Below are 22,127 nucleotides of genomic sequence, written 5' to 3' on the forward strand. Positions count from 1 at the left end.
TACATGTCATTAGCTGAATCCTCAAATGGAACATGTTTGGGGCATTTTTGATAGAAACAAGGATATTGTTACATGTCCTGGGTGCATTTTACACTTCTTTATGTCCAGTGTGGTGGTGTCCTGGCTGTGAGTGTGCCAAGAACCACTGGAGAGGGAAAGCTTGTCAGTCAGATAGGTTGGGGTGCTGGTTGTGATGGTTTTGAAGATGATGTGGGCCAGAAAAGGTAGCCAATGGAGTTCCATCATGGGAGTGGTCATGTTTCTTCAAGCTGTTGGTGAGGTGTGCTGTGACATGTAGCATGCCCATGGGGGGAGAGCAGTGTGGAATATGTTGAGCAGGGCATTGCAATGATGCAGGTGCCATATGAGGGCTTATACTGGTTTCACTTTCTTTAGTAAAAGAAGCCGATACCAGTTTATTTTGTTTTTATTGATGGGTGAGGTCTGTATTTAGGGTGACTCCAAGTGACTTGCCACTTGGAGAAGGTTGGGGTGCAAATCCGTCCAGGTTCATGTTGTTGAGCCAGATTAGGACAAGTAGCTGCTTTGTTGTCTATGCCTCCCAAACATTTGCTTGCTTCGCTTGTTCCACCTTAACCTAATCCATACTCAACTTCAGCAGCTGACTGGTACTGCCCCTGAGAGACATGTTGGAGGCACAGTTTCCTCAGGCCCACAGGGGCCAGTTGCAGGAACTCCATTGACAGCAGTCTGAAGAGCCACACTCCACTGTCGGTGGTCTCAGAGGCCAAACTGGCATTAGCCCATGAACGCCTCTCATGTTGGCCATCTGAAGCCAGCCTTGTTTGAAACCTGATCCCAGCTCCAGGGATCATATATCCACAGCCCCACAAGTCCAGCTAGTGAAAGGCACTCAAGTTTGTGCAGCAGTGAAGACTCTGGTGTCTATCCTGCACTATCCCTGGCCCATGTCATAGTCTTCCCTGGGCCTGTTGTTGGCTGGAATCCATTGGCACCCTCTTAACCCATGGTATATCCTAAGGATGCCCCTCTTTCACTGTTGCACTATCCCCCTTTACTCCTCAGGATTGCTGGCAGGGATGTGGGAGTTTCCCAGCTTGCTTTTGGAGACAGACCTCTCATTGAAGAAGCAGGAACAGGCTCTGTGTGAGCGCCTCTCTACCCTGACCAGAGGCGTGACATCTACCACCGATCTACAGTATGTGGGAGAGGTAAATGACAAAAGATCCTCATATTGTCAGTATTTATACCTAAAATGAGCATGTGTCATGCAGCAGTGAAAAAGGCCTGCGGGGAAGGTATGAGTTGGGGACACCCCCACCCCCCTCAGCACCTTCAGGCCTATTCCGTGTGAGTAGCTTGCGCTTTACAAACTTATGATCGATTGAGTTGCATACAATATTGCTTCTCCTCATTTCTGCTGTTTCTCTGTCTTTAATCATTCCTGTGTTTTGAGTTATTTTTACTGTAAAGTCTCTTCTGTCTTCTTTCTTTCGTTAATCTTTATCAAATGCCCTTTTTAGGTCTCACTGAGTCAGCGCGCATGCGTTGCTCGGAGAGACATTTAGTATTGTCATTTGGAAGTGCTCCCAAAGCGGCCACCAGCTTGCGCTCACGCGCACAAACACGCGCGCTGCTGCGGGCGCATCCCTTGCGTGCTTTAGCGCATCATCGCGGTCACTTTCGCTTTCAGAGCAATCGTGATCGCGATGACTTTCTCTTTCACGGCTGTGCAGCGTTACTATTACTGCCGCGCGGCCAATGCTAGTTACTATACAGTTGTGTCCTTATTTGTAGCCTCATAGCTCTTTGTACCCCTTATAGAAGTGCCAAATGAGTGGTCAAAAACTAATATCTGCCCTTATTATCTGCCCTCTGCCCCCACTCCCTTCAGGTTCCCTTTCTCCCCTAGCGGTGTGAAGCTCCCGGAGCGTTACAGGCACTAGACAACGCACCTTTCTCTTTCCATGCAATGTTACCTTCGCTCTAGGTTTCTCGTTCTCTCTCAGGCTCCCTCGCCTCTTTCGGACCCCTGTTACTGCTTTAAACAGGTCTAGGAGCAGTCTAAGCGCTACCCATGTCACCAGGAGGTTCAAACACCAGTATAGATCGTGAAACTGCATGCAATACTATGTAGCTATAACAATGTCTGAGTATGAAAACACAATTAAATAACCCTTGCCGTTCGAAAAAGGTGGAGAGTAATCTAGGCGCTGTCCTAACTACCGATATGAGATAACAATATCAGTATAAAACAATCGGCAGCAGTTACCAGTGCTACGAGGCTAAAACTGTGACAGAAGTGAGCTATGCAAAACCAAAGTAACATAGCAAGAAGAGATCCTCCCCCCTTCTCTACTCCTTCAGTGCTATAAGCCTACTAAGCGCTATGCAAACAACACAACAATGCCATAACATCAGGATAAAATGACCGACTGCCATCGCTAGCGCTGTGAGGCCATAGCAGTGGCAGAAGTCTGCTATGCAAAACCAAACAGCATAGCAAGCGGTGCAGTTTCATCCCTTCTCTGCACTCTTAGCACATTGAATAGGACTATAAGCATTCCAAGCGCTACGACAGTGCGCTACAAGACCATCCCTGCGACAGAAAAGCGCTATACAGGCGGCAGGTAGCACCAGTGCACGGCGGAATCACCAGCACAGCCCAGCAGCAGCGCCAGCAGCAGGACGAGCCCGGCTTCCTGCCCCATGCCTTTAGTGTGTGAGCAGGCCAGCACCGAATGAAAGACTCTGCACTCCGTCTGAGGAAGCGCCAAGTGTCTCCCAAGCGCCTCTGCTCCCCCACGCCGGCTGCCGGTGCTGCCACCACTTTTATTCACTCGAGGGGGGGAAAAGAAATGAAAACAAAGAGCCTCCTTCCCAGCACGCTGAAGGAGGGGTATTTCCAAAGGGGGATTCCTGCCCATCAGAAGACAGGTTGAGATGAACCTTACACCACCCAGCAGGGTCAGACCCCAAATCATTCTAAACAAGCATTGGCATAGCTTTTGGGACCTTCTAAGTATTTAGTTATGCAGCACAATATTCTTGGTGCAACAACATCAACTGTTGCGTGGCTAAAGGTCGCAAAGGCGAGACCTATTGGCTATGCCAATGCTTGTTTCTTCTTCTGTTTAAATTCCGTGCTCAGTTTGTTTACTTTTCATAACAGGTTCTTATTTTTCCTTCCTCCTCTCTCTCTTTTACTTCCTTTCTCATTTTTTCCTTTTATTCCCCTTACTTCTGCTTCCTTTATTTCTTTTTTCTATTTGCAATGTCTTCTTAGCATTTGGTCTTCTTTTTCCCTGTAGCCACACACACTCCCTCTCCTATTTCTGTTTTTCTCTTTCCTCTTCTGTAAGTTGGTGTATAGCTAACATTCATGTTGTGCCATCTCTCTCCATGCAGGTTGTGCACATTTTCTCCCACATTCACCAGACCTACCTGGTTTACACTCTGTGCGTTGATGAAGCTGACAATATTCCATTGAAACAGGAGGAATCTGAGCTGCAGCCATTGCAGTGGGTGACGTGGGACGAGTTCCACAAGTCTGCTGTCTCCACCGCCATGAAAAAGGTAAAGAACCCCTCATTCCAGCCTCTGTGCCCCAGTGGCTTTCTGATTCATGGTGGCTGGGGAGCTTTCAAATAGATGAGTGAATGAACCAAGCGAGTTCAAACCTCTCCAAGGGAAGAAAGAATATGAAAATGGAGCCTTATGATTGATTTTACTCCAGACTCTTCAAAGAAATTGGCCACACAGTCACATATTTTACATTCAGTTCAGACGGTCACTTGGGAAATTCTCCAGGAGTTTTATATTTTGATAAGCAAGCCCATTGCCCTTCTAGAAAGGTGAAAATGTGGGCAAATAATGTCTTCGCACATTAGCTAAAGTGCCATGGGTTTCAAGGACAGTTCATATGTCGGTGCAGCATTTTCCTTCTCTCCTACTAAAAATGAAACGTCCTTTTCTTACCCTCCATCTTCAATGTAGATTCACGCAGCGCTGCGTGAAGAATAGCGATGGCGAATTGCATCAAGGGTAAAAAAAAGTCTATATTTAGTGGTACAATGACCATGCCACTGGCTGCATTCACATAAAATACATATATAACTTGTTGGAGCATCATGAGATATGCCGCTTGTCCCTCCACAACAATGGGTTTCATTTAGGGTTAGGATTTCAGGCAAAGCCAGGTGATCTAACTATGGTTTTGTATGAAAACTCTTTGGGTTTTTGCATTTTTGCAGCTCATTAGGCCCTCTTTCTATATATAATACTCGGTTGGCATTCGCTGCCCAAAATGATTTTGGCACTGCTCTTGTGTCACCTGTTGAATTTTTGGGCACCAAAGTTGGTTGGAGCTGCAGTTTGCGGCGCAAAGTATCACCTGGCATTGCAAGCGCAGCCGCAGTTTGGGATGGGCCAGCATCTCTTGGAATGCGCAGGATGGGAAATTAATGTTACAAAAATGTTACAGTATGTGGCAGGCTCTGATAGAAACTGAACTATTTGGGTTACAAAACTTTACACGATCTGACCTCCAGTATCCAATGGATTTTGCCAATCTTGCGGGTTCAGACCTCACCCAGGGTCATGCAATAAAGTGAAAGCAGCAGTGTCCTCTGGTGCCAAGGAAATAACATCAGCATTAAGTGCCCCCAATTCAACACGAATCGGCACTCATATGCCAGCCTTAGAGTTTGCAAATGTGTCTGCTTCATCGCCAGCATGGCATTTTCTATAAATACACCAGTTTTGCTGGTGAATTCCAAGTGTACATTTTTTTAATAAAGATATTTGCCCACAAACACCAACTTATGGCTTTAAAAAAAATACACCCATCTTTCCACACAATCTTTTTTTCAGGTAAATAAACGGTGTTTTTCAAACATATGTTTGCCCCTTTTTTTATGAAAATACAGTATTTTACTCTCAAATACCTCCTTTTCATTTTGATGATTAAACATGTTATTACCCAAACATAAGCTTATCATTTTATAAAAAAGAACATTCCTTTTTTATACAAATACCAGAGTTTCAAATTTAGTAAAATATGCTAGTATGGTCTCCCAACAATCATTTTCATGAAGTTCACACACTAACTGTTTTACTGCAAGGATGGGTGATACCTGGCACGTCCATGTGACACCATCATGTGGAAGGTAAGCCCATGGATGCACTGTGACCAGTTATCAGTGCGGCGCACAAGATACCAATGATGCCCACCGGATGCCAAAGGTGGCTGCCTTATGCGAATGACTGCCCCCTTGCACCAGGGTTTCCCACCATAGGGACTGTCATCAGAAGCCGTGTTTAGCAAACATCTGTTTAAGGTGCCCTCTTTATGCCTACCAGATAATGATGGTACTTAGCACATTTCAGGGACTCCATCATCTTGCCAGGGATAATGACTGTGTACCAAGGATGCCCATATTGTACCAGGACTGCCAACGATCATGCTAGGGAAGATCAGAATGTACCATGATGCTTCCAGGGTTTGGAGACAACGTGGTAGTACCAGTGAGCACAAATCCCCTTCTCCTGGTCAAGATCATTCTTTTATTTTTCTTTGCTTTTCTCCCAGTTGTCTGTTCTGGTCCTGATGGGACACCTGGCAGTGCTGGATGCACTGCCTGTAAAGGAGGATCCCGCCTACGGCATGGTGTTTCTTACAGACACCTTGGCTCTGACCCTACTTTTTATGTTCGTGTGAGCTAAGGGTAGGGCTAGTGCTGATGAGTGAGTGGAATGGGTAGGGTCCAGACGCCGCCTCTTGTCTTAGGTTCTGTATTAATTCCGTATGCAGATAAAAAAGTGCATGAGTCTCACGCTACAAACTGTGCATGAGTGGAAAATCAGCACAGAATTGTACCTTGCGCCATTGTGTACAACTGCTGACTGAGCTCCAAGACTCCACTGACTACGAGTCGGTAAAGCTCTCCTGCAAGGAGACCCACGGGTGGCATTGCAGTGCTCTTTTCATGGAGCTGGCTCAACTGGTGGAGCGGAGTCAAACTTTATCAAGGAGGAGTCGCCACCAAGGTTGATCACTGTCGCAGGACAGGAAACCCAGATGCGTCTGTAACATCAGACTTGGTGGGTGAATGACAGTAAATCTAATACGCCTACTGCCCTAACTGGTCTCTCGGGCCTGGTCTATAAATCTGCTGAGCTAAACAATGAGGTCTTTAGCTCTTTCCGGAAGCTTAAGAGGGTTGGTGGGACCCCCCTTCCTGAGCTAAGGTTGTATTTGGGACCCAGAAGGCTCTCCTGACTTTTACTGCACAGATCGCGGGATGGTATCTGGTATCTGCTCACATTTTAAAATTGTACTGTGTACTCTGTGTTTTTAGATCACTCACTTGCACTTTACTTCTGGCCCCACCGCGCTGCAGACTCTAACGCTGCCGTGGGCACCTGGCTAGGCTGCCGCCACCCTCGGCACGCTGAGGCCACGCCCACCAACAAATAGGCCACGCCCCCTTTCTGTCATCCGGGTATTTAGGGCGCGCTGAATCGCAAGCGCGACCATAGAATCCATACCTCCTGAGGCGGAAGCCGGGAGTTTCCATCTTGCTGCTCACATTTTAAAATTGTACTGTGTACTCTGTGTTTTTAGATCACTCACTTGCACTTTACTTCTGGCCCCACCGCGCTGCAGACTCTAACGCTGCCGTGGGCACCTGGCTAGGCTGCCGCCACCCTCGGCACGCTGAGGCCACGCCCACCAACAAATAGGCCACGCCCCCTTTCTTATACTTACACCCAATATAACATGTGTCTCTTTCGGAGGCGCAGCGGACGAGCGCAGCGGGCGCGCCGTTTGCGCGCCGAAGGCGTGCTTAAGGCGAGCTCGTCTGCGCTCGTCCGCGCCGAGGTAGCGCCATGGGCCACCCATGCTGCCGGATTTGATCCCTCATTCCAGGAGCCTTCACCTCCCGGGCCACCCTACTCTAGAGAGCAGCTTATTCAACTGGGTCAGCTACACGCAGACAAAGGTATTATTTCATTTGCTCCTACGTCCTATCCCCGAGCTGATATATTGTGTGACGACCTTTTGAATTGTGGTCTATTAAACGTTAGATCCTTGCCTAAACATTGCACGGAGATCCAGCTTTTAGTGGAATCTCATGAACTAGATATTCTGTTCATGACAGAAACATGGACCCGACCAGATTGCTGGGTTGATCCTGGCTTTGCTTGCCCTGACGGGTTCAAATTTCTCCACTCTCCTAGGCCCACTGGCAAGGGCGGGGGTGTGGGAGTGATTTTCAGATCTTCTTGTAACATTAAGGTCTTTAATTTAGACCCTACCCCGGGTATCGAGATGCTGGGGCTCTCTATTTTGACTCGCCCTGGGTCAATTGTTACCTGCCTAGTCTGCTATCGCCCTCCAGGGGCATTCAACTTGGCACAGCAACAAGCGGTAACTACCACCCTGACCAATATTGCCTTATCCCATCAAAAGTTACTTATTATTGGGGATTTTAATCTTTGGCGTAATGGTCCACTCGACTCAGCTCTTGAAAACCTCCTTCAAACCTGTGTCAGTTGTGGTCTCTCCCAACTGGTTTTTACAGCCACCCACAAAGCAGGCCACCTTTTGGATTTGGTCTTTGCGGGACCAGACTTGGTGGTAATGGGAGACACCCTGCCAATGGATTGGACAGACCACTCCTTAATTAAATTCTTCCTATATAAGAAACTGGCCTCATATAAGCTACAAGTTCCATCTAGAGAAATCAAATGTAGAGACTGGAAAACGCTCTCTCGATTGCATTCTTCTGGCGAACTGTTCCATCTGGACTCGCTTTTTGATGTAAACAAGGGTGCGGACGAAAACTATAATGCTTTCTACACCAGCATATCATCGGTCGTTGACTCACGGGCTCCTCTAAAGAATCGTATCCTTCGAGGCAGAGTCTCTGCCCCCTGGTTCAACAACGCTCTTAAAACTGCAAAACTGGACTGCAAACAAGCAGAGCGGAAATGGAGACGCGATTACAATGAATCCTTTAAAGAAATATGGAAAACTAAAATTCTTGCTTATAAAAGCCTCATCGTGAGAGCAAAAGCTGACTATTACTCCTCTCTGATCTGTAATCCCAACAATAATGCCAGGAGTATTTTTAACATCTTAAACAGCGTTACCAATCCAGACGCGTGCAAGAACGAGATTGTCCCATCTCAAGATCTTTGTGACAATCTTGCCGTATTCTTTAAAGAAAAAATCGATCTGATTCTTCAAGATTTGGACATCCCCCTTGACAGTGACTCCTCCCTGGAATCTAGACCCGCTCCACTGGCTAACCAGGTACCCAACCCGGTTTTGACTCTGGAAAGCCCCTTGCTCAGTTTCCAGTCACTCACCTTTGAAAATTTTTCTAATATAGCGAGAGAGATTGTTTCCGGCTCCCCTCTGGACCCGCTCCCTCCTAAAATTTGGAAGGAGTTTGCTGTCGAGCTTTTTCCCTCCCTCCATCTCATCTGCAATCAATCTCTGATAACCGGCACCGTTCCTGCCCACTGGAAGCGTGCGCTCGTCTCTCCCCTGTTGAAAAAACCCTCTCTGGACCCAGAGTGTTAAAAAAACTACCGACCCATTTCACTGTTGCCTTTTCCCGCCAAGATAGTCGAGCGAGTGGTTAGTAACACTCTTTCCACCCACTTAGAACAACTTCTCCTACTTGACGAGGACCAATTTGGCTTCCGGCCGGCCCATGGGACCGAAACAGCCCTCATCACCGCCATGGATGAACTTCAGAGGCGTGCAGACAGAAATCAGGCTTCTTTTTTGATTCTGCTTGATATGTCTGCCGCCTTTGACACGGTTAATCATAAGATCTTGTTAAGGCGGTTGTTTGAGACAGGGGTGAGAGACTCGGCTCTGAGTTGGTTCCACTCTTTTTTGCAGGGCAGGCAGCAGGCGGTTTCTATGCCTCCTTTTCAATCCCCCTTCTCCCCCGTCCTGCATGGTGTGCCCCAGGGCTCTGCCATCAGCCCTATCCTTTTTAATATTTACCTTAGGCCACTAATCTCGCTCATCAAAGGCTTTGGCATTCGAATTATTAATTATGCCGATGACACGCAGATGATCCTTTCCTTGGAAGGAGAGGAGTCCATCTCTGTGGAGGTTTTACACAACTGCCTCAGGAATACGGCCAGCTGGTTAAAGGCAAACTCGCTTCAGTTTAATGCCGGGAAAACTGAAGTGCTTTTTAGCGCTGGAACAAGGATCCCTCGCCCGTTTCCGAACAATTTTTGGCCCCCGGAATCCGGCTCTAGCGTCCGGCCTTCAGACTCTGTCCGTAACCTGGGAGTCATGCTGAACCATGGGCTCAGTATGGACACCCATGTTCAGAAAACATCGGCCTGTTGTTTCTCCATCCTTCGCTCACTCAGGAAGGTTCTGCCCCTGCTACCATCTCATGCCCGCGTCCAGGTGGTTAGATGTACCATCCTGAGCAGGTTGGACTATTGTAATGCCCTCCTGCTCGGGTCCCCTGAGTATCTACTGGACAGACTCCAAAGGGTTCAATCTGCGGCGGCTAAATTGGCGTTGGGGCTGCCTAGGAGATCTCATGGTCCATCTGCCCTTGCAAAACTACATTGGCTTCCTCTTAGACAGAGGATTCAATTTAAAGCCCTTTGCATTGTGTTTAGGGCTCTTCACGGCCCAGTCCCCCTCAGGTCCAAGTTTGTCTGGTACACCCCTTCCAGACACCTTCGCTCATCGGATGCTAAACTGGTAGTTGTTCCCAGATTTAAGAAGTTCAGAGCTGGTGGCAGATCCTTTCAGGTGACTGCATCCAGACTCTGGAACACTCTCCCCATCGAGATTAGGGCCACTAATGAACTTATGCAGTTTAGGAAAAAGGTAAAAACTTGGCTTTTCCCTGGCTAGCCTTCGCTCCCCAGGCATACTTCGCTGCCTTCTGTAGTCTGGATTCTATTAGCGCCAGGATGCCTGCAACGGTGACAGTCGCGCTCTATAAATTCTTAAAAAAATAAAAAATAAATTAAAAAAAAGGTGATTTTGAAGGTCAGGGAAACAGCTGGTGTGGGTGCAGTATATCCTGCTGTGTTTGCCTTAATGTGTCAGTTAAGGTTGGTATAGGTGGTTGTCTTTGTATGATACCATTACAGACTATCTGCAGACTGTGTCCAGGTGTCTACTTGTGCGATGTGAAATCCCAAAGAAATTCGACTGGGTCACTGTCAATGATGTGATATTTGACGCTGGGCAGGAGGGTCCCGTTGGCGACTTTGTATGGGGTCTGGTACAAGACTTAGTGCTGCAGGGTAGAACGTTTGAGAGAACATATTATAAATTACAGGGCGGGCTCATTCCAGATCCCTCCCCTCCACCGTTGGCTCTTGGACCCCATGGTAGCGTGCAGCCTAATTTATTGTCATTTTTTAATCTTTTCCAAAATAAAACATAAACAAAGTGATAAAGGGAACATACTAACTTGGGAAAGAATGCAAATGTATTGTGAAAATTGCATGCAAGTCCTTCCCGCTACCCGTAAACATACATATCTTTGTATTTCAGGTCATTTTTCAAGCAGCGATAACCTAGTTTTTTCTCTCCTTAGGTATTGAAGGTCTGTGAGAGCAAGATCTCTGCCAAGAAGGATCCTACCAAGGTAAGCCTTCGCCCCATACCCCCCCCACTCCCTTGGTAACCATCCATTGGAAAAGTGTAGGACAGGACTCCAGACTTGCTTAAGTGCTCTGGGTTTCAGCACCCATTGTGCCATGCTGTCCTCTGCCAGATCTATGCCCATCACGTAGCTAGTTTGTTTTCCGACAAACATATTCCCCTTTACTGAGATATACTGTTAAATATTTCCTTGAGCCAGTCAAGGGAGCGTCTGAAAACAACTCTTGCATCAAAGGGTCTTCTTCAAATGAGATTTGTTTTTAAAGCCATCAAGTGTACACATACTTTTGCCTTTGGCAGCCATCTTGATTCACAATCACATTCACAAGGATGTTACTGTCTCTCGACACACAGCCATGTTCTTGAAGTTTACATATCATTTTAATTGAATCTCATTATTAGGTTTCAAATGTCTTCAGCTTTATCATCATTTTTGCCTTTGGTGATATGTGACTGCAGCTCTCTTTCTAAACATACACCTGTTAAATCAGGACTTAAGTTAGTGTTTTTCTTATTTTCTTGATAGATTGAGTGCAGTGTTTCCAAATGTAATCAGTGGTTACAAATTAGCAGGACAGCTGTGACCCTCAAGCTCCACCAGATTTTGAAGGAAAGAAGTCTGGTGGGTGGGTGCCTGGTGCTCAAAAACAGAATGAACCATTTGACAATAACAGTGCAGTGTCATCCCGCTACCTAGAACCAAGCAGTCAGTCCTAGGTTTCTAGAAACCTGCAGATCTTTAATGTTGAAATGTTTATCAGCATGATTACACACATGCATGATGAATACAACTCCCTCACCATTGTTCTCAACTCTCAAACAAGTATGTAGTGGAAAATGAATTAGACATCCAAAATCTCAAACAGTTACATGTGCCTACTACCATCTCTTAACACTAAGGTCAGTAGTGGGCTCTTAACTTACTAACCTAGCTACCCATGGACATGGAGTAGTTAAAAAAATAAAAGCTGTGCGAATGGGAGGTAATTATTGATTTTTTGTGGTCTTTTCTCTTCAGTGACAAAAAGCAGAAAGGTTCTAAAAGCGACTCTGCTATCAGGTTCTTGTGCAAACTCTGCAGCTTAAATCCAGGGTGTGAGGCACATTTCCAGTCGGGTCTAAACGCATGTTGGTTTCCAAGGTTTGGAGTACGGCTCGTTACTCTGTTCATTCCAAGTGAAGTGACCTCTTACTCAAAAACCCGGAAGCACGTTCAGTCCTCACTCAGGTGTGTGAGGTACAGTAGGGATTTAACTCTGTGGTGGATCTTGTGCTGGAGAAGAAAGGTTCTATAGTGTAGATATGCTGTATAGAGTCCCATGCATCTATCCGCTCCATAGAAAATTCTTTCTCCAGCGCTATAATTGCCATAGACTCAAACATATAGACATTCATAGAAAAGGCTACATCAAAAGTCACAAGATGATCAGCAGGAACTTAATACGGACCAGGCTCCTCAACCCTCTGCGTGATGCTGAGTGATTCCGAGAAGGATGCTCCTACTGGAGAGCTCCAAGGACAGGCGCCATCTTGTGCCACGATTTGCTGAAAGCGATAGATTTGAAACCTTAAAGGTGATTCCCTTATTTCGGAGATTTGCACGTTAAGATGTATCAAGTGAGTTTGATTTAGAATGTTTTTATCAGACTGTCCTACGCTCAGATATTATGATTGGATGGGAGTGTATTATACAGATAACTTCTATCAAAAACATTTTTTTAGGACATATACCATATTTTGTACACTTTATTATGACAACAATACAATACAATAACAATACCCAATGTCAAATTTTCCTAAACAGTCTTTTTCTCCTTTTAATCATAAAAATAGTTTTGCTGCAACAAAATCAACACGCAAGTCAAATATTCTTCCATTCGACTAACAGCATAGTGCTCATGTTGCGGTGACACTAAACAGCCAACACGTGTTTCCTGGAGTTGGTCTTAACGCTTCTTCGGGGTAATTCGTCCTAAGTCCTGATTAAACTAATTATCCATATGATAGATGGCCATGTGGTGCCAACAGCCTTTCCCATCTGATCTTATCCATGTGCAATAAAACGCTAAAGATACATAAAGCAAGAGTCCTATATAAAGCACTCTTTGATTTCCTAGCTTTAACACATCTTACTGAAAAACCATCCCATTGTTTATAAATGTATTAGCGGCAGCCTTTAGCCTAAACACGGAGTAGATACTGTAGGAATTCGCAAGGCGCAGTCATGGCCACGAGAACATACCTAATGGTAATATTTTCCTACCCTATTGTGTAAATATTGATTTAGCATGTTGTTTAATATTATTTGTATGTTTTATTTCCCTACAGAGTACCAAGAGAAAACGTGGCCATAAGACTGAAGAGAAGTCTTCCCCCAGCTCTCAGCACAAGCCTGAAGTGGACAGGCAGCTAACGCTTAACAAATTTTTCAAACCTGTGATCCGAAAGTGACTGAAGTGAAGGCATACTAGACTGGTGGGCATGCTGTAGGGTAGGATGGCACAATGTCAAAGTGGCCAGTTTGTGGCATGTGTAGGTCTCTGGCTGATCTACCCTGTTCCTGGTAGAAGTCTGTGGGGAAACTCAAAAGTGGTCTGAGGTCCTGGTGTTCACAGTCGAACTGAGGGATGTGAATTGAGGCCGTTCATACAATGTGCTAACACAGAAAGGTAGTGTAGGAAAACATTTTATCTACAGTCTTCCATCGTTTCTGAACACACATGGGCCATAGAGGATTCAGGCCACAATTAGGAACAAGTCAATTGGGGTCACATATGAACTGCTCAAGCTCGGCTACCAGCCGGACTCGTCACACAGCCTTGTATACAGTGTGCCTTATTCTGACCACAGTCGTACTAGTCCATTAAGGCATCACTGGTACACTCTTGATTATGGCTACATTCATCATATCATATTCTGCATTCTACTAATATCCAAGACACAGTCCAGTCTGGCTCATCTCAGGACATGCTTGCCTCCTACTTTACTGGGCCTTACTCAGATTCGGTCAAACACAGGACTCATTCCGTGCTGTCCACACGAAGGATGCACTAATTGTAGATCACTACAAGCGCACAATCCAAAATGATCATACTCGGAACATGCTTGATTTGTGCCACACTCAAGAAATTGCTGAATTCTGCTACCACTGGGCACAGATGGCTCTAGCAGTGCTGGACCCATACTTACAAAAGTTGTATTGCTTATGCAGCATTTTTGTGTCTTGTAGCATTAGTGATGTACATGGCACTCTGATATGCAAAGATTGTAATTAGATAGACATGTCCACATGTTTAGTTGGAGGGGGAAGATGGTGATTGTTGGGATCAAAAAATCCTTCCCATCCAGTTGAAATACCTCTACATACGAGAAGTGCCGGTCATGGCCAGCTGAAGCCAGTGCTCCTTCCCTGGCAGGTTCCGAGTAATATAAATAACTTTAAATGCATTTACATTTTTTTTAAAGTGACATACCCCCTGAACAAATTCCAGAACATCATGATTTCCAGCCAGGGTAGTTTTTGCTCAACACATGCAATCGCTGCATTTCACAATCCAGTCAGACCCTATGATCTGTCCCTCCAAGCAACCATTTCTGTAGTTTGACATCAATGCTATGCCGCGGGGAGCCAAGCTGCCAGGACTTGAAGGCCCATTTTATGAACCAGCTGATTGCACTAGACCAAAGCCAAGTACTTTTATTGAGTTTAATTTATGGTGTTTTATACTATGCCCATGTGTGCATCAAAATGGACTGCGTCTGTTACCACCAGAGAACATTTTAGATACGCAACATAATAAACTTAAGAACAGGGGAATCCAGGTTATGTCACCGAAGGAGTCTGTGTGTACCTTGTGGCCTCTTTTATGCCTGCTTGTGTTTGTCAGCGCTCCAGCTCTCACATGCATGCACAATGGACAGCGATACAAGGAGGCTTTTCCATGCACGGAGTAGCTGAAGGTTAACACTCCAGTTCAGTGCTGCGCCCATGTTCACCTATGTCCGTGCTACATGAGAGAACCCAGAACTATGGCGATGAGGCCTCAACAGCTCTCCGGGTACGCCAAAGAGAACGAACCGCCATAAAATATAGAACCAGTCAAGAGCAAACTTTCCCCACCACATACAAGAACCAGAACGCGTGCATACTGTGGAGAGCAGGTGAAGTCCCAAGTATGCTCATGTGCTGTCAGATAAAGGACATTAGCACATTGGAATTTATCATGAACTTGAGGTTTACAAATGTTCAAGGACTTACCACTTGTCAGTAGGTGCTGCTCCCTGCCACCTCCATCCTGTGACACATTTCCAGTACTTGTGTGCTTGTAGCTCTTGGTTTGTAATGTTGTACAGATTTTTACCACTATAACTCCTATCTGTTGTTGGAAATGTTTAGAGAATTCTGCTTTTTTAATTGTTTTTTAAAAACATTTTTGTACTTCAGTTGATTTATACAAATAAAGTTTACATTCCTTAGACATTCTAGTATTATTCATTGGGAGTCGTCCTCTCTGCGGGAGAGGGTTCTGTTGACAGTAAAGTTATTTTCAGCAGAAAGTAGGATTTCTGTGAATGCAACTGTGCTTGTGTTAGATGGGCTGCCCAGATCTTCTTAAAAATTATGCAGGATGACCACAAACCCACTTCAGCCTCTAACCTCCTCTGACTGCTCGCCCAAAACATGCTTTTTAACGTGTAATGCCAATAGTATTGTACACATAGGTTTTCAGGACTATGACCATCTCTATTGCCCTCAGAAATGGAAACATTTTGCCACTTTGAGGAGGCTGGACACACCACCTGCTGTCTGTTTTAGGCCTGGGCGGAGTTCGCGGATCTCCGTGAAGTGAGCAAAAAACTCTGCTGCTCTACGAGAAGTTCTGCCAGCGGCGGAGTTTGTTATCTCGCACGATTTGCACTGATTTTTAAAGCCGGGTGCTTGTCCCATGCTGTAAAATCAGCGCAAATGGCATCAAAGGTAGCACAAGAGAACACTGGTTCTTTAACTCGCCCGAGTAGAAGTTCTACTCAAGCAGCAGTTTCCTCAACGCGAATGGAAGGTTTCTCAACGCGAGCAGTAGCGACCATCCGCGACTGCCCATGTTGAGAAATCTCAATAAATGGTCTAGCGTTGGCTCTCCCTCAACGTTGGCGAGCAAAGAAAAACCTCTGCTATGCAGAGCGGAGTTTTTCGGAACGCCACCAGGTTCGCAGATTGTGAAAAACACCACAGGCAGAGCGAAGTTCACCGCCCAGGCCTAGTATATTTCAATTTGTAACAATGTGATAGAATCAACTCCCTGGACCCGCCACTTTTGCCATGCCCTGGCTCGCCTTCTGACCAATAAAATCTTCAAGCAATCTTAAATTGGTGCAGTCCAGTCAGCTTGAGGGAACGCGGCTCTGTCTCAAAGGGCTGATGGAACTAATTTGTTTCTTCAAAGCCTTCAAGGTGCACAAATTGCCCTTTAATCACTGTAGATAAAGCTAATAACTGAGTGTGGTAGCATCATTTTATGCTGATCACTGCCATTCATTTATTTTGATGCTACTCTTTAGCAGTGGTGGCCGGCTCAGGTGAGTGCGGTGGGGCGGGTCATGGGGAGAAGACGACAGACGACGGCTTAGGTATTATTTATTTATACCTATTCCGTCGTATGTTGACTTCTCACCTCTACCGCCCTACTGTGTTTACCTGAGCCGGCTGCCGCTGCTCTTTAGAATCCCAACCAGAATGGCCCTGAATGTACCCTATTAGTTTAGTGACTTTAAGACTCTGAGAAAGAGCTGCAACTTAAAGTGCACAGCTGGTCCTTGATCACGAAAACTCAAGGCAATACAGGGGTTTAGCTGTCAACCTTCAGAGCAAAGAACTGCACTGCAGTTCTAATTTATTAATTTGGAATAAAAGAATGTGTGTTTACTCTAAAAAAAAAACATATGTAATATACATACCATGAAACCAAAATTCAGGCAAACAAAATACAATTGCACATACTATGCAGTTTTGACTGTGTGTCCCAACCACTCAACGTTACTTTATGGCTGCTACCAAATATCTGTTCAAAATGTTTCCACCGTTTTCTGCTCCCCGGTGTTACCTATGTAGTTATTACATTTGCTGGGGCTGCCTTATCCGCTTTCGTACCCTGATTGCCAACACATTCTTAGCTCCATCCGCTCATCACATCCTTTGTCTCCACAACCCCAAACCCTGCCCTGCTGTTTTGTCCTTTGTTTTCTGCCTAATTCTGACCCCTTGTCATTCCTTGATGTGTGCCGGTCCTGCTCCAGTGAGCTTCCATAGTCTGCATGTCGTGGTAAAGCCATCTGCCTGTTGCTGTCTGTGGTTAATGTTTTAATTTTTTTGGAAACAGAAACACACTAAGCTGCATGCTTAGCCCTCAATGTAGGAATGATTTTTTTTCTTTACTAAGTTTTTTGGTCATTAAAGAACTACATTATTACTGATAACTGCTTCTTACTTTGTTGTTATGGTAGTTTCCTTTTCCGTTCGACTTGTTTCATTTCTGCGGTATTGCTACAGAGAGCTTCGGCTGCTTGTCCCAGACTGCTTCCCGTACATACTATACTACTCAGACTGGGATGTTGATCAGCCCCTTGCTTGTTGTAGCCTATGTTCGCTCTCTCCTCTTGATTGGATGGCTTTCTTCCCTCTTTTGTTTTTCCTGCCCCTGGAGCATTCCTTCCTTAACGTCACTTTTGACTGGGCGAGTTGTCTTTGCACTGCTGATGTTATAGAACTATCATTCTTTTTGTTGACTTTTTTTATTATTTAGTACTTCTCGCCGACTTTGCACATAGTGCATGTGTGCGCCAATGTCCTCGCTCCCCCACCATGTCTCTTCTCAAACCCTCCCTCAGAGTGTCCAGCACCAAGCACTGATCTATCCCGGTGTTGTACTCATTCTCTCTCTCTGCCACACTATCTTCTTCCCTCAGCATTCCCTCCCTCCCCTGCTTCTCCTCTGCTCCACTATGGCCGCCACTATTAGCTCTGCATTTCTGGATGCTTTTAAGATTGTGCCAGCAATGACCGAGCCAGTTGGGGCATTCAACTGTCTCGAAAGTGTACTTACTAGGCTGTCAAGAAAGGGCCCAAGACCCATGAAGCATTCTTAGGCGATACATCGTGGCAGCCATCTTGAAAGAATAGAAAGTAATATCTTTATAGTATCAAAATACCAACCAAGTTGCATGACACAACCTAGCATAACATTATATGCTAGCCAGCCAGCCGCGGCCCGTACAGGTAAGAGCGGTAGAGCCGGGAGAGGGTAGAATTTTACGGACAATGACCTGGGCAACTTAATTATTTATTTAATTTACCCCGGTCATTGTCCGTCAAAATCCCCCCTCACCTGGCCTCACCTCCCCACCGCTCTTACCTGTATGGGCCGCGGCTGATGCCAGCCATCTTAAGTGTCAAAAATGCACTTTCAAGATGGCTTGTTGCCGCTATTAGTTTTGCCAGTCCTGGCACACTTTTAAAAATAGTGGCAAAGTCAATAACGGCAACCAAAAAGTGAGACCGATTGGCTTTAACCATGCTTTTTACAGCTGGTGAACACAATAAATTCTAGGCATTTTCTTCGTGGGAAATGGTTCTGCTGAGCTCCTCAAGATGGTAGACAACTTGGTTCAATTGACGTTTCGGCTCGAGAACAAATCTGTCCTCTGTAGAGCAATACAAGGAATCCAACAGATTTTTTATTGGCAAGGCTGTACACATTAAAGCTGCTATTGGCCCAGCAATTTTTAAGCGGAATCTCGATCTGAAGGCCGAAATAGGTCCTGGCAGCTTAGTGCTGTTGTTTCTCTAAGACCACCCAAAACTTAGCACGGGATGAACGGGACAAACTGCATTTTTTGGTTCCTCAGTCAGTCATTTACATTAGTGATTGCTTAAATTGTCAAGGGTGCCTGTTTTGGAGTGGTCCAGTACTGTTTCCCTTCGAACTGACGGGATCTACTTGGCATTTCCCAGCACGTGCCCATAGCGGGCTCGTGTATTTAAGGCACTCTAGTCTATGCGCATTCTGACCTACTTAATCTCCTGCTTATGGGCACGCGCAGCTGACGCGATCAGTACCCGGTGGCAGAGGGCTGACGCTAGCTGCTCGTATGGCTGTTCATGACTGCTTTTTTCATTTTGTATGTGAGGAATTGACTTTTTAAATATACTTCTTTTATTTGTGCTCATTCACTTACCCCCTAGCCCCTGTCCGACGCGCTGAGTGCCGATTGTTCGGAGGGCTTCCGGGGTGTTCAGCTTCACTTCCTGTTGGGTCGGCGCTCTAGTCTATGCGCATTCTGACCTACTTCATCTCCTGCTCATGCACACGTGCAGCGGACGTGCCGGCGGCGCGCCAAAGGCAACCCCGTCTGCGCCCGCCCGTCCGCGGCCAGCCGGGGCTAGTGGCCAGGCACAATGCTGTTTTTTTTGCGTATACTGCCCAAGAGCTAGTCGCACTTCTTGGCAAATGGACTCTTCCTGGCCACGTCCTTTCACTCATTAAAGGTACTGGTATTTTAAATTCCAGCCCCATTGCATCCCTTCCACCTCACATGGGCCATTCGGCTCACATTGCTACCCCGACAATTAGCCCATGCCATTGGTCCGATCATTTTTTTATTTTATTTTCCTTTGATCTTGCGGAGGCTAGTAAACTCTCGCTCCCCTCTAACACCTGGGCCCGAAATTGGGGACGAGTGGACATACCCCTTCTCTGCTCCTCCCTTTCATCTTCACTTCCTAACCTACTTGATCTCTCTCCCCACTCTCAGGCTACCGCAATTAATAACTGGCTTTCTTCAGCCTGCGATCAGTTGGCCCCTCTAAAACGCCCCAGGACCCGCCGCCTTCATGATGCCAACAGATGGTGCACCCCGAGATAAAATCCAAAAAGTTGGCTCTTAGGTAGGCTGAACGTCATTGGAGGCTTAGGTACTGCCCCATCTTAAAATCACTGTACCTCACGCTGCTACAGGATTACAAGAAATCCATTCTCCAGGCCAAATCGGATTATTTTACGTTAAAAATTCTTCTTTCCGCTAATAAGCCTAAAGACATTTTTTCGATTGTTCATGATTTGTCCACTTCTGCAAGAGCCACTATCAAGCCTTCCCCCTCACAAGCCCTCTGTAATTCTCAACCAGTATTTATTGACAAAATCAGCACAATCAAAGCTAATATACCCCTTCCCTCTCCTAACTTCCGATGCCCAGATCTTCCCTTTAACTCTTGTTGTCTGGAAAAGTTCCCCCACATATCTAGGGAAATTTTCCTTTCTTTACTCAACAAGGTCAAATCTGGCTCCCCCTCCGACAGCTGTCCTGTTCATATACTAAAAGCGGTTTTCTCTGTTTGTCCGGACCCCCCTCTTTCACTTCTTAATAACTCCCTCTCACTGGGGACGGTCCCCGTCTTCTTCAAATCGGCTAAAATCATTCCCATCTTGAAGAAGGCAGGAGCTGATCTATCCTCTCCTTGTAATTTTCACCCCATCTCTTTGCTTCCTTTCTTGGGGAAAATTCTGGAGAGTCATGTGACAGCTTGCCTTAGCTCCTTCATCGAGAATACGCATTTTCTAGATCCCCATCAGGCAGGCTTTCGCCCTGCGCATTCCACAGAGTCTGTCATCCTCTCTGTGTTGGATGAACTTAGATGCAGAGCCGATGCCAACTCTTTCCAGGCCTTGGTCCTCCTGGACCTGGCAGCTGCCTTTGACACGGTTGATCATACCATCCTGATCAACTGTGTCAAGGGTGCTGGCCTTCGGGGTTCGTCCCTGGCCTGGATCTCCTCGTTTTTGGAGAATCGCCAGCAGGCCGTCCAGTTGGTCGGCTTCTCTGCTGGTGCCTGTCCTATCACCTGTGGTGTCCCCCAAGGGTCTTCTCTCTCTCCTCTTCTTTTTAATCTGTACATTCTTCCTCTCATCTCCGCTCTTCAAAAATTGGACGTCACAGTGTTTAATTACGCCGATGACCTCCAACTTATTTTCAATATCTCTTCTTCTTCTGTTCTCAACTTTCCATCAGTTATGACTTTCATCAGTGACTGGATGAGTGCCAACCCCCTTAAGCTCAATCCTGATAAAACCGAGTTAGTGCTTACTGGGGGTGTCTCCAGTCCCTGGTCCTCTTCTTTCTGGCCTTCCTCCCTTGGTCCTTCACCTTCCCCCTCAGTTTCTGTCAAAAGCCTTGGCATCCGAATTAGCAGTGATCTCTCCATGCACTCTCAAGTTAGTGCGGTGGTCTCATGTTGCTTTAAAAATTTACATATCATACGTAAAATTTCTCATTTCTTTTGTAATGCGGTATTGAAACTAATCTTGTTAGCCATGGTCACATCACGTCTTGATTGCGGAAATGCTCTGAACGTCGGTATTCCGGTGTACGAGCTTCGCCGTCTCCAACTAATTCAGAACCAGGCTGCCAGGTTAGTTTACAAATTCCCCAGACACCACCATGTCACCCCACTTTTAAAAGCACTACATTGGTTACCTCTCTTTGAACGCTCTTTTTTTAAACTCGGCTGTCTGATCTTTAAAGCTTTAGCCGGCACTGCTCCTGCCTTCACAGCCGCTAAACTCAAGGTTTACATCCCCACCCGTGACCTTCGGTCCTCTTACAAACATCTCTTGTGCATTTCCTGTTGCAGAAGGAAGAAACATGGCGACAGGAGTTTTTCTTTTCCGGCCCTTTCCTTCTGGAACTCTTTACCCCTTACCATTAGGACCTCTGCTTCTTATATGGGCTTCCGCCGGAAGTTGAAGACTTGGCTCTTCCTGCAAGCTTTTGCCGAGTAGTCTGCCTCTCTGCCCCCCGTACATCCGACCTTAGCGCCAAGAAACCGCTTGGTCTACGAGCGCTCTACGAAACCCTTAACTTTAATTTTAACTTTAAGGATGTTTGTAAAGAGCAAACTTAGCTAGGTAGCAACTGACCGCTTGGCATCAGTTGTGGGTTTACACGTTCACAATTACATTGGACACATGCATTATAAAAACATAGTTACAATTGTAGGCAAAGGTAAAATAAATGATTTGACCATAATCGCACAATATACTTACTGGCCATCACTGGCCTGGTCTTTTCCGGTCCCTGTGCAAGCTAGTGTTTGCCCACGAATCGGAATCACAAGTTTTATGGTAGTTGCCTCATGCCTTGCAATTTTCTCCACGAAAATTTCAGTAGGTGAAACTTGGCAAACTTTTTTTACTGGGGAAAACTATCAGTTAAATAGAAATACACAGCACCAAAACCTGCATCCATATTCAAGGGTACGCCATGTAATAAGCAATACTTATCATTCCATTTAAATTTTAAATTGCCTCCCTGGATGGGCCACTCATAATGATGGCCTAAGTGTTCGAGTGAAGATCAGCACCCAGATCCTCAGGTAACAAAGCCGACAGCTTCATTCATTAGACCACATTCCCCCCTGTCT

The 22,127-nt window shown here is 45.9% G+C and overlaps 1 protein-coding gene across 4 annotated transcripts in view; it reads left to right on the forward strand.

Moving 5' to 3' along the window:
- The window catches only part of MUTYH (mutY DNA glycosylase), a 191,197-nt gene extending 176,065 nt beyond the window's left edge, over window positions 1-15,132 (forward strand). For all 4 annotated transcript variants that reach the window (XM_086952290.1, XM_086952291.1, XM_086952289.1 and 1 more), the window contains exons 13-16: window positions 1,048-1,193; window positions 3,391-3,558; window positions 10,587-10,637; window positions 12,983-15,132. In XM_086952290.1, coding sequence (XP_086808416.1) covers window positions 1,048-1,193; window positions 3,391-3,558; window positions 10,587-10,637; window positions 12,983-13,105 — 488 coding nt within the window. In that variant the 3' untranslated portion in view covers window positions 13,106-15,132. The remainder of the gene's footprint in view (window positions 1-1,047; window positions 1,194-3,390; window positions 3,559-10,586; window positions 10,638-12,982) is intronic.
- Window positions 15,133-22,127: the final 6,995 nt, after the last annotated feature.

Source organism: Lissotriton vulgaris, chromosome 1_1 (genome assembly GCF_964263255.1).
Source record: "Lissotriton vulgaris chromosome 1_1, aLisVul1.2, whole genome shotgun sequence".
Taxonomy (NCBI): Eukaryota; Metazoa; Chordata; class Amphibia; order Caudata; family Salamandridae; genus Lissotriton; species Lissotriton vulgaris.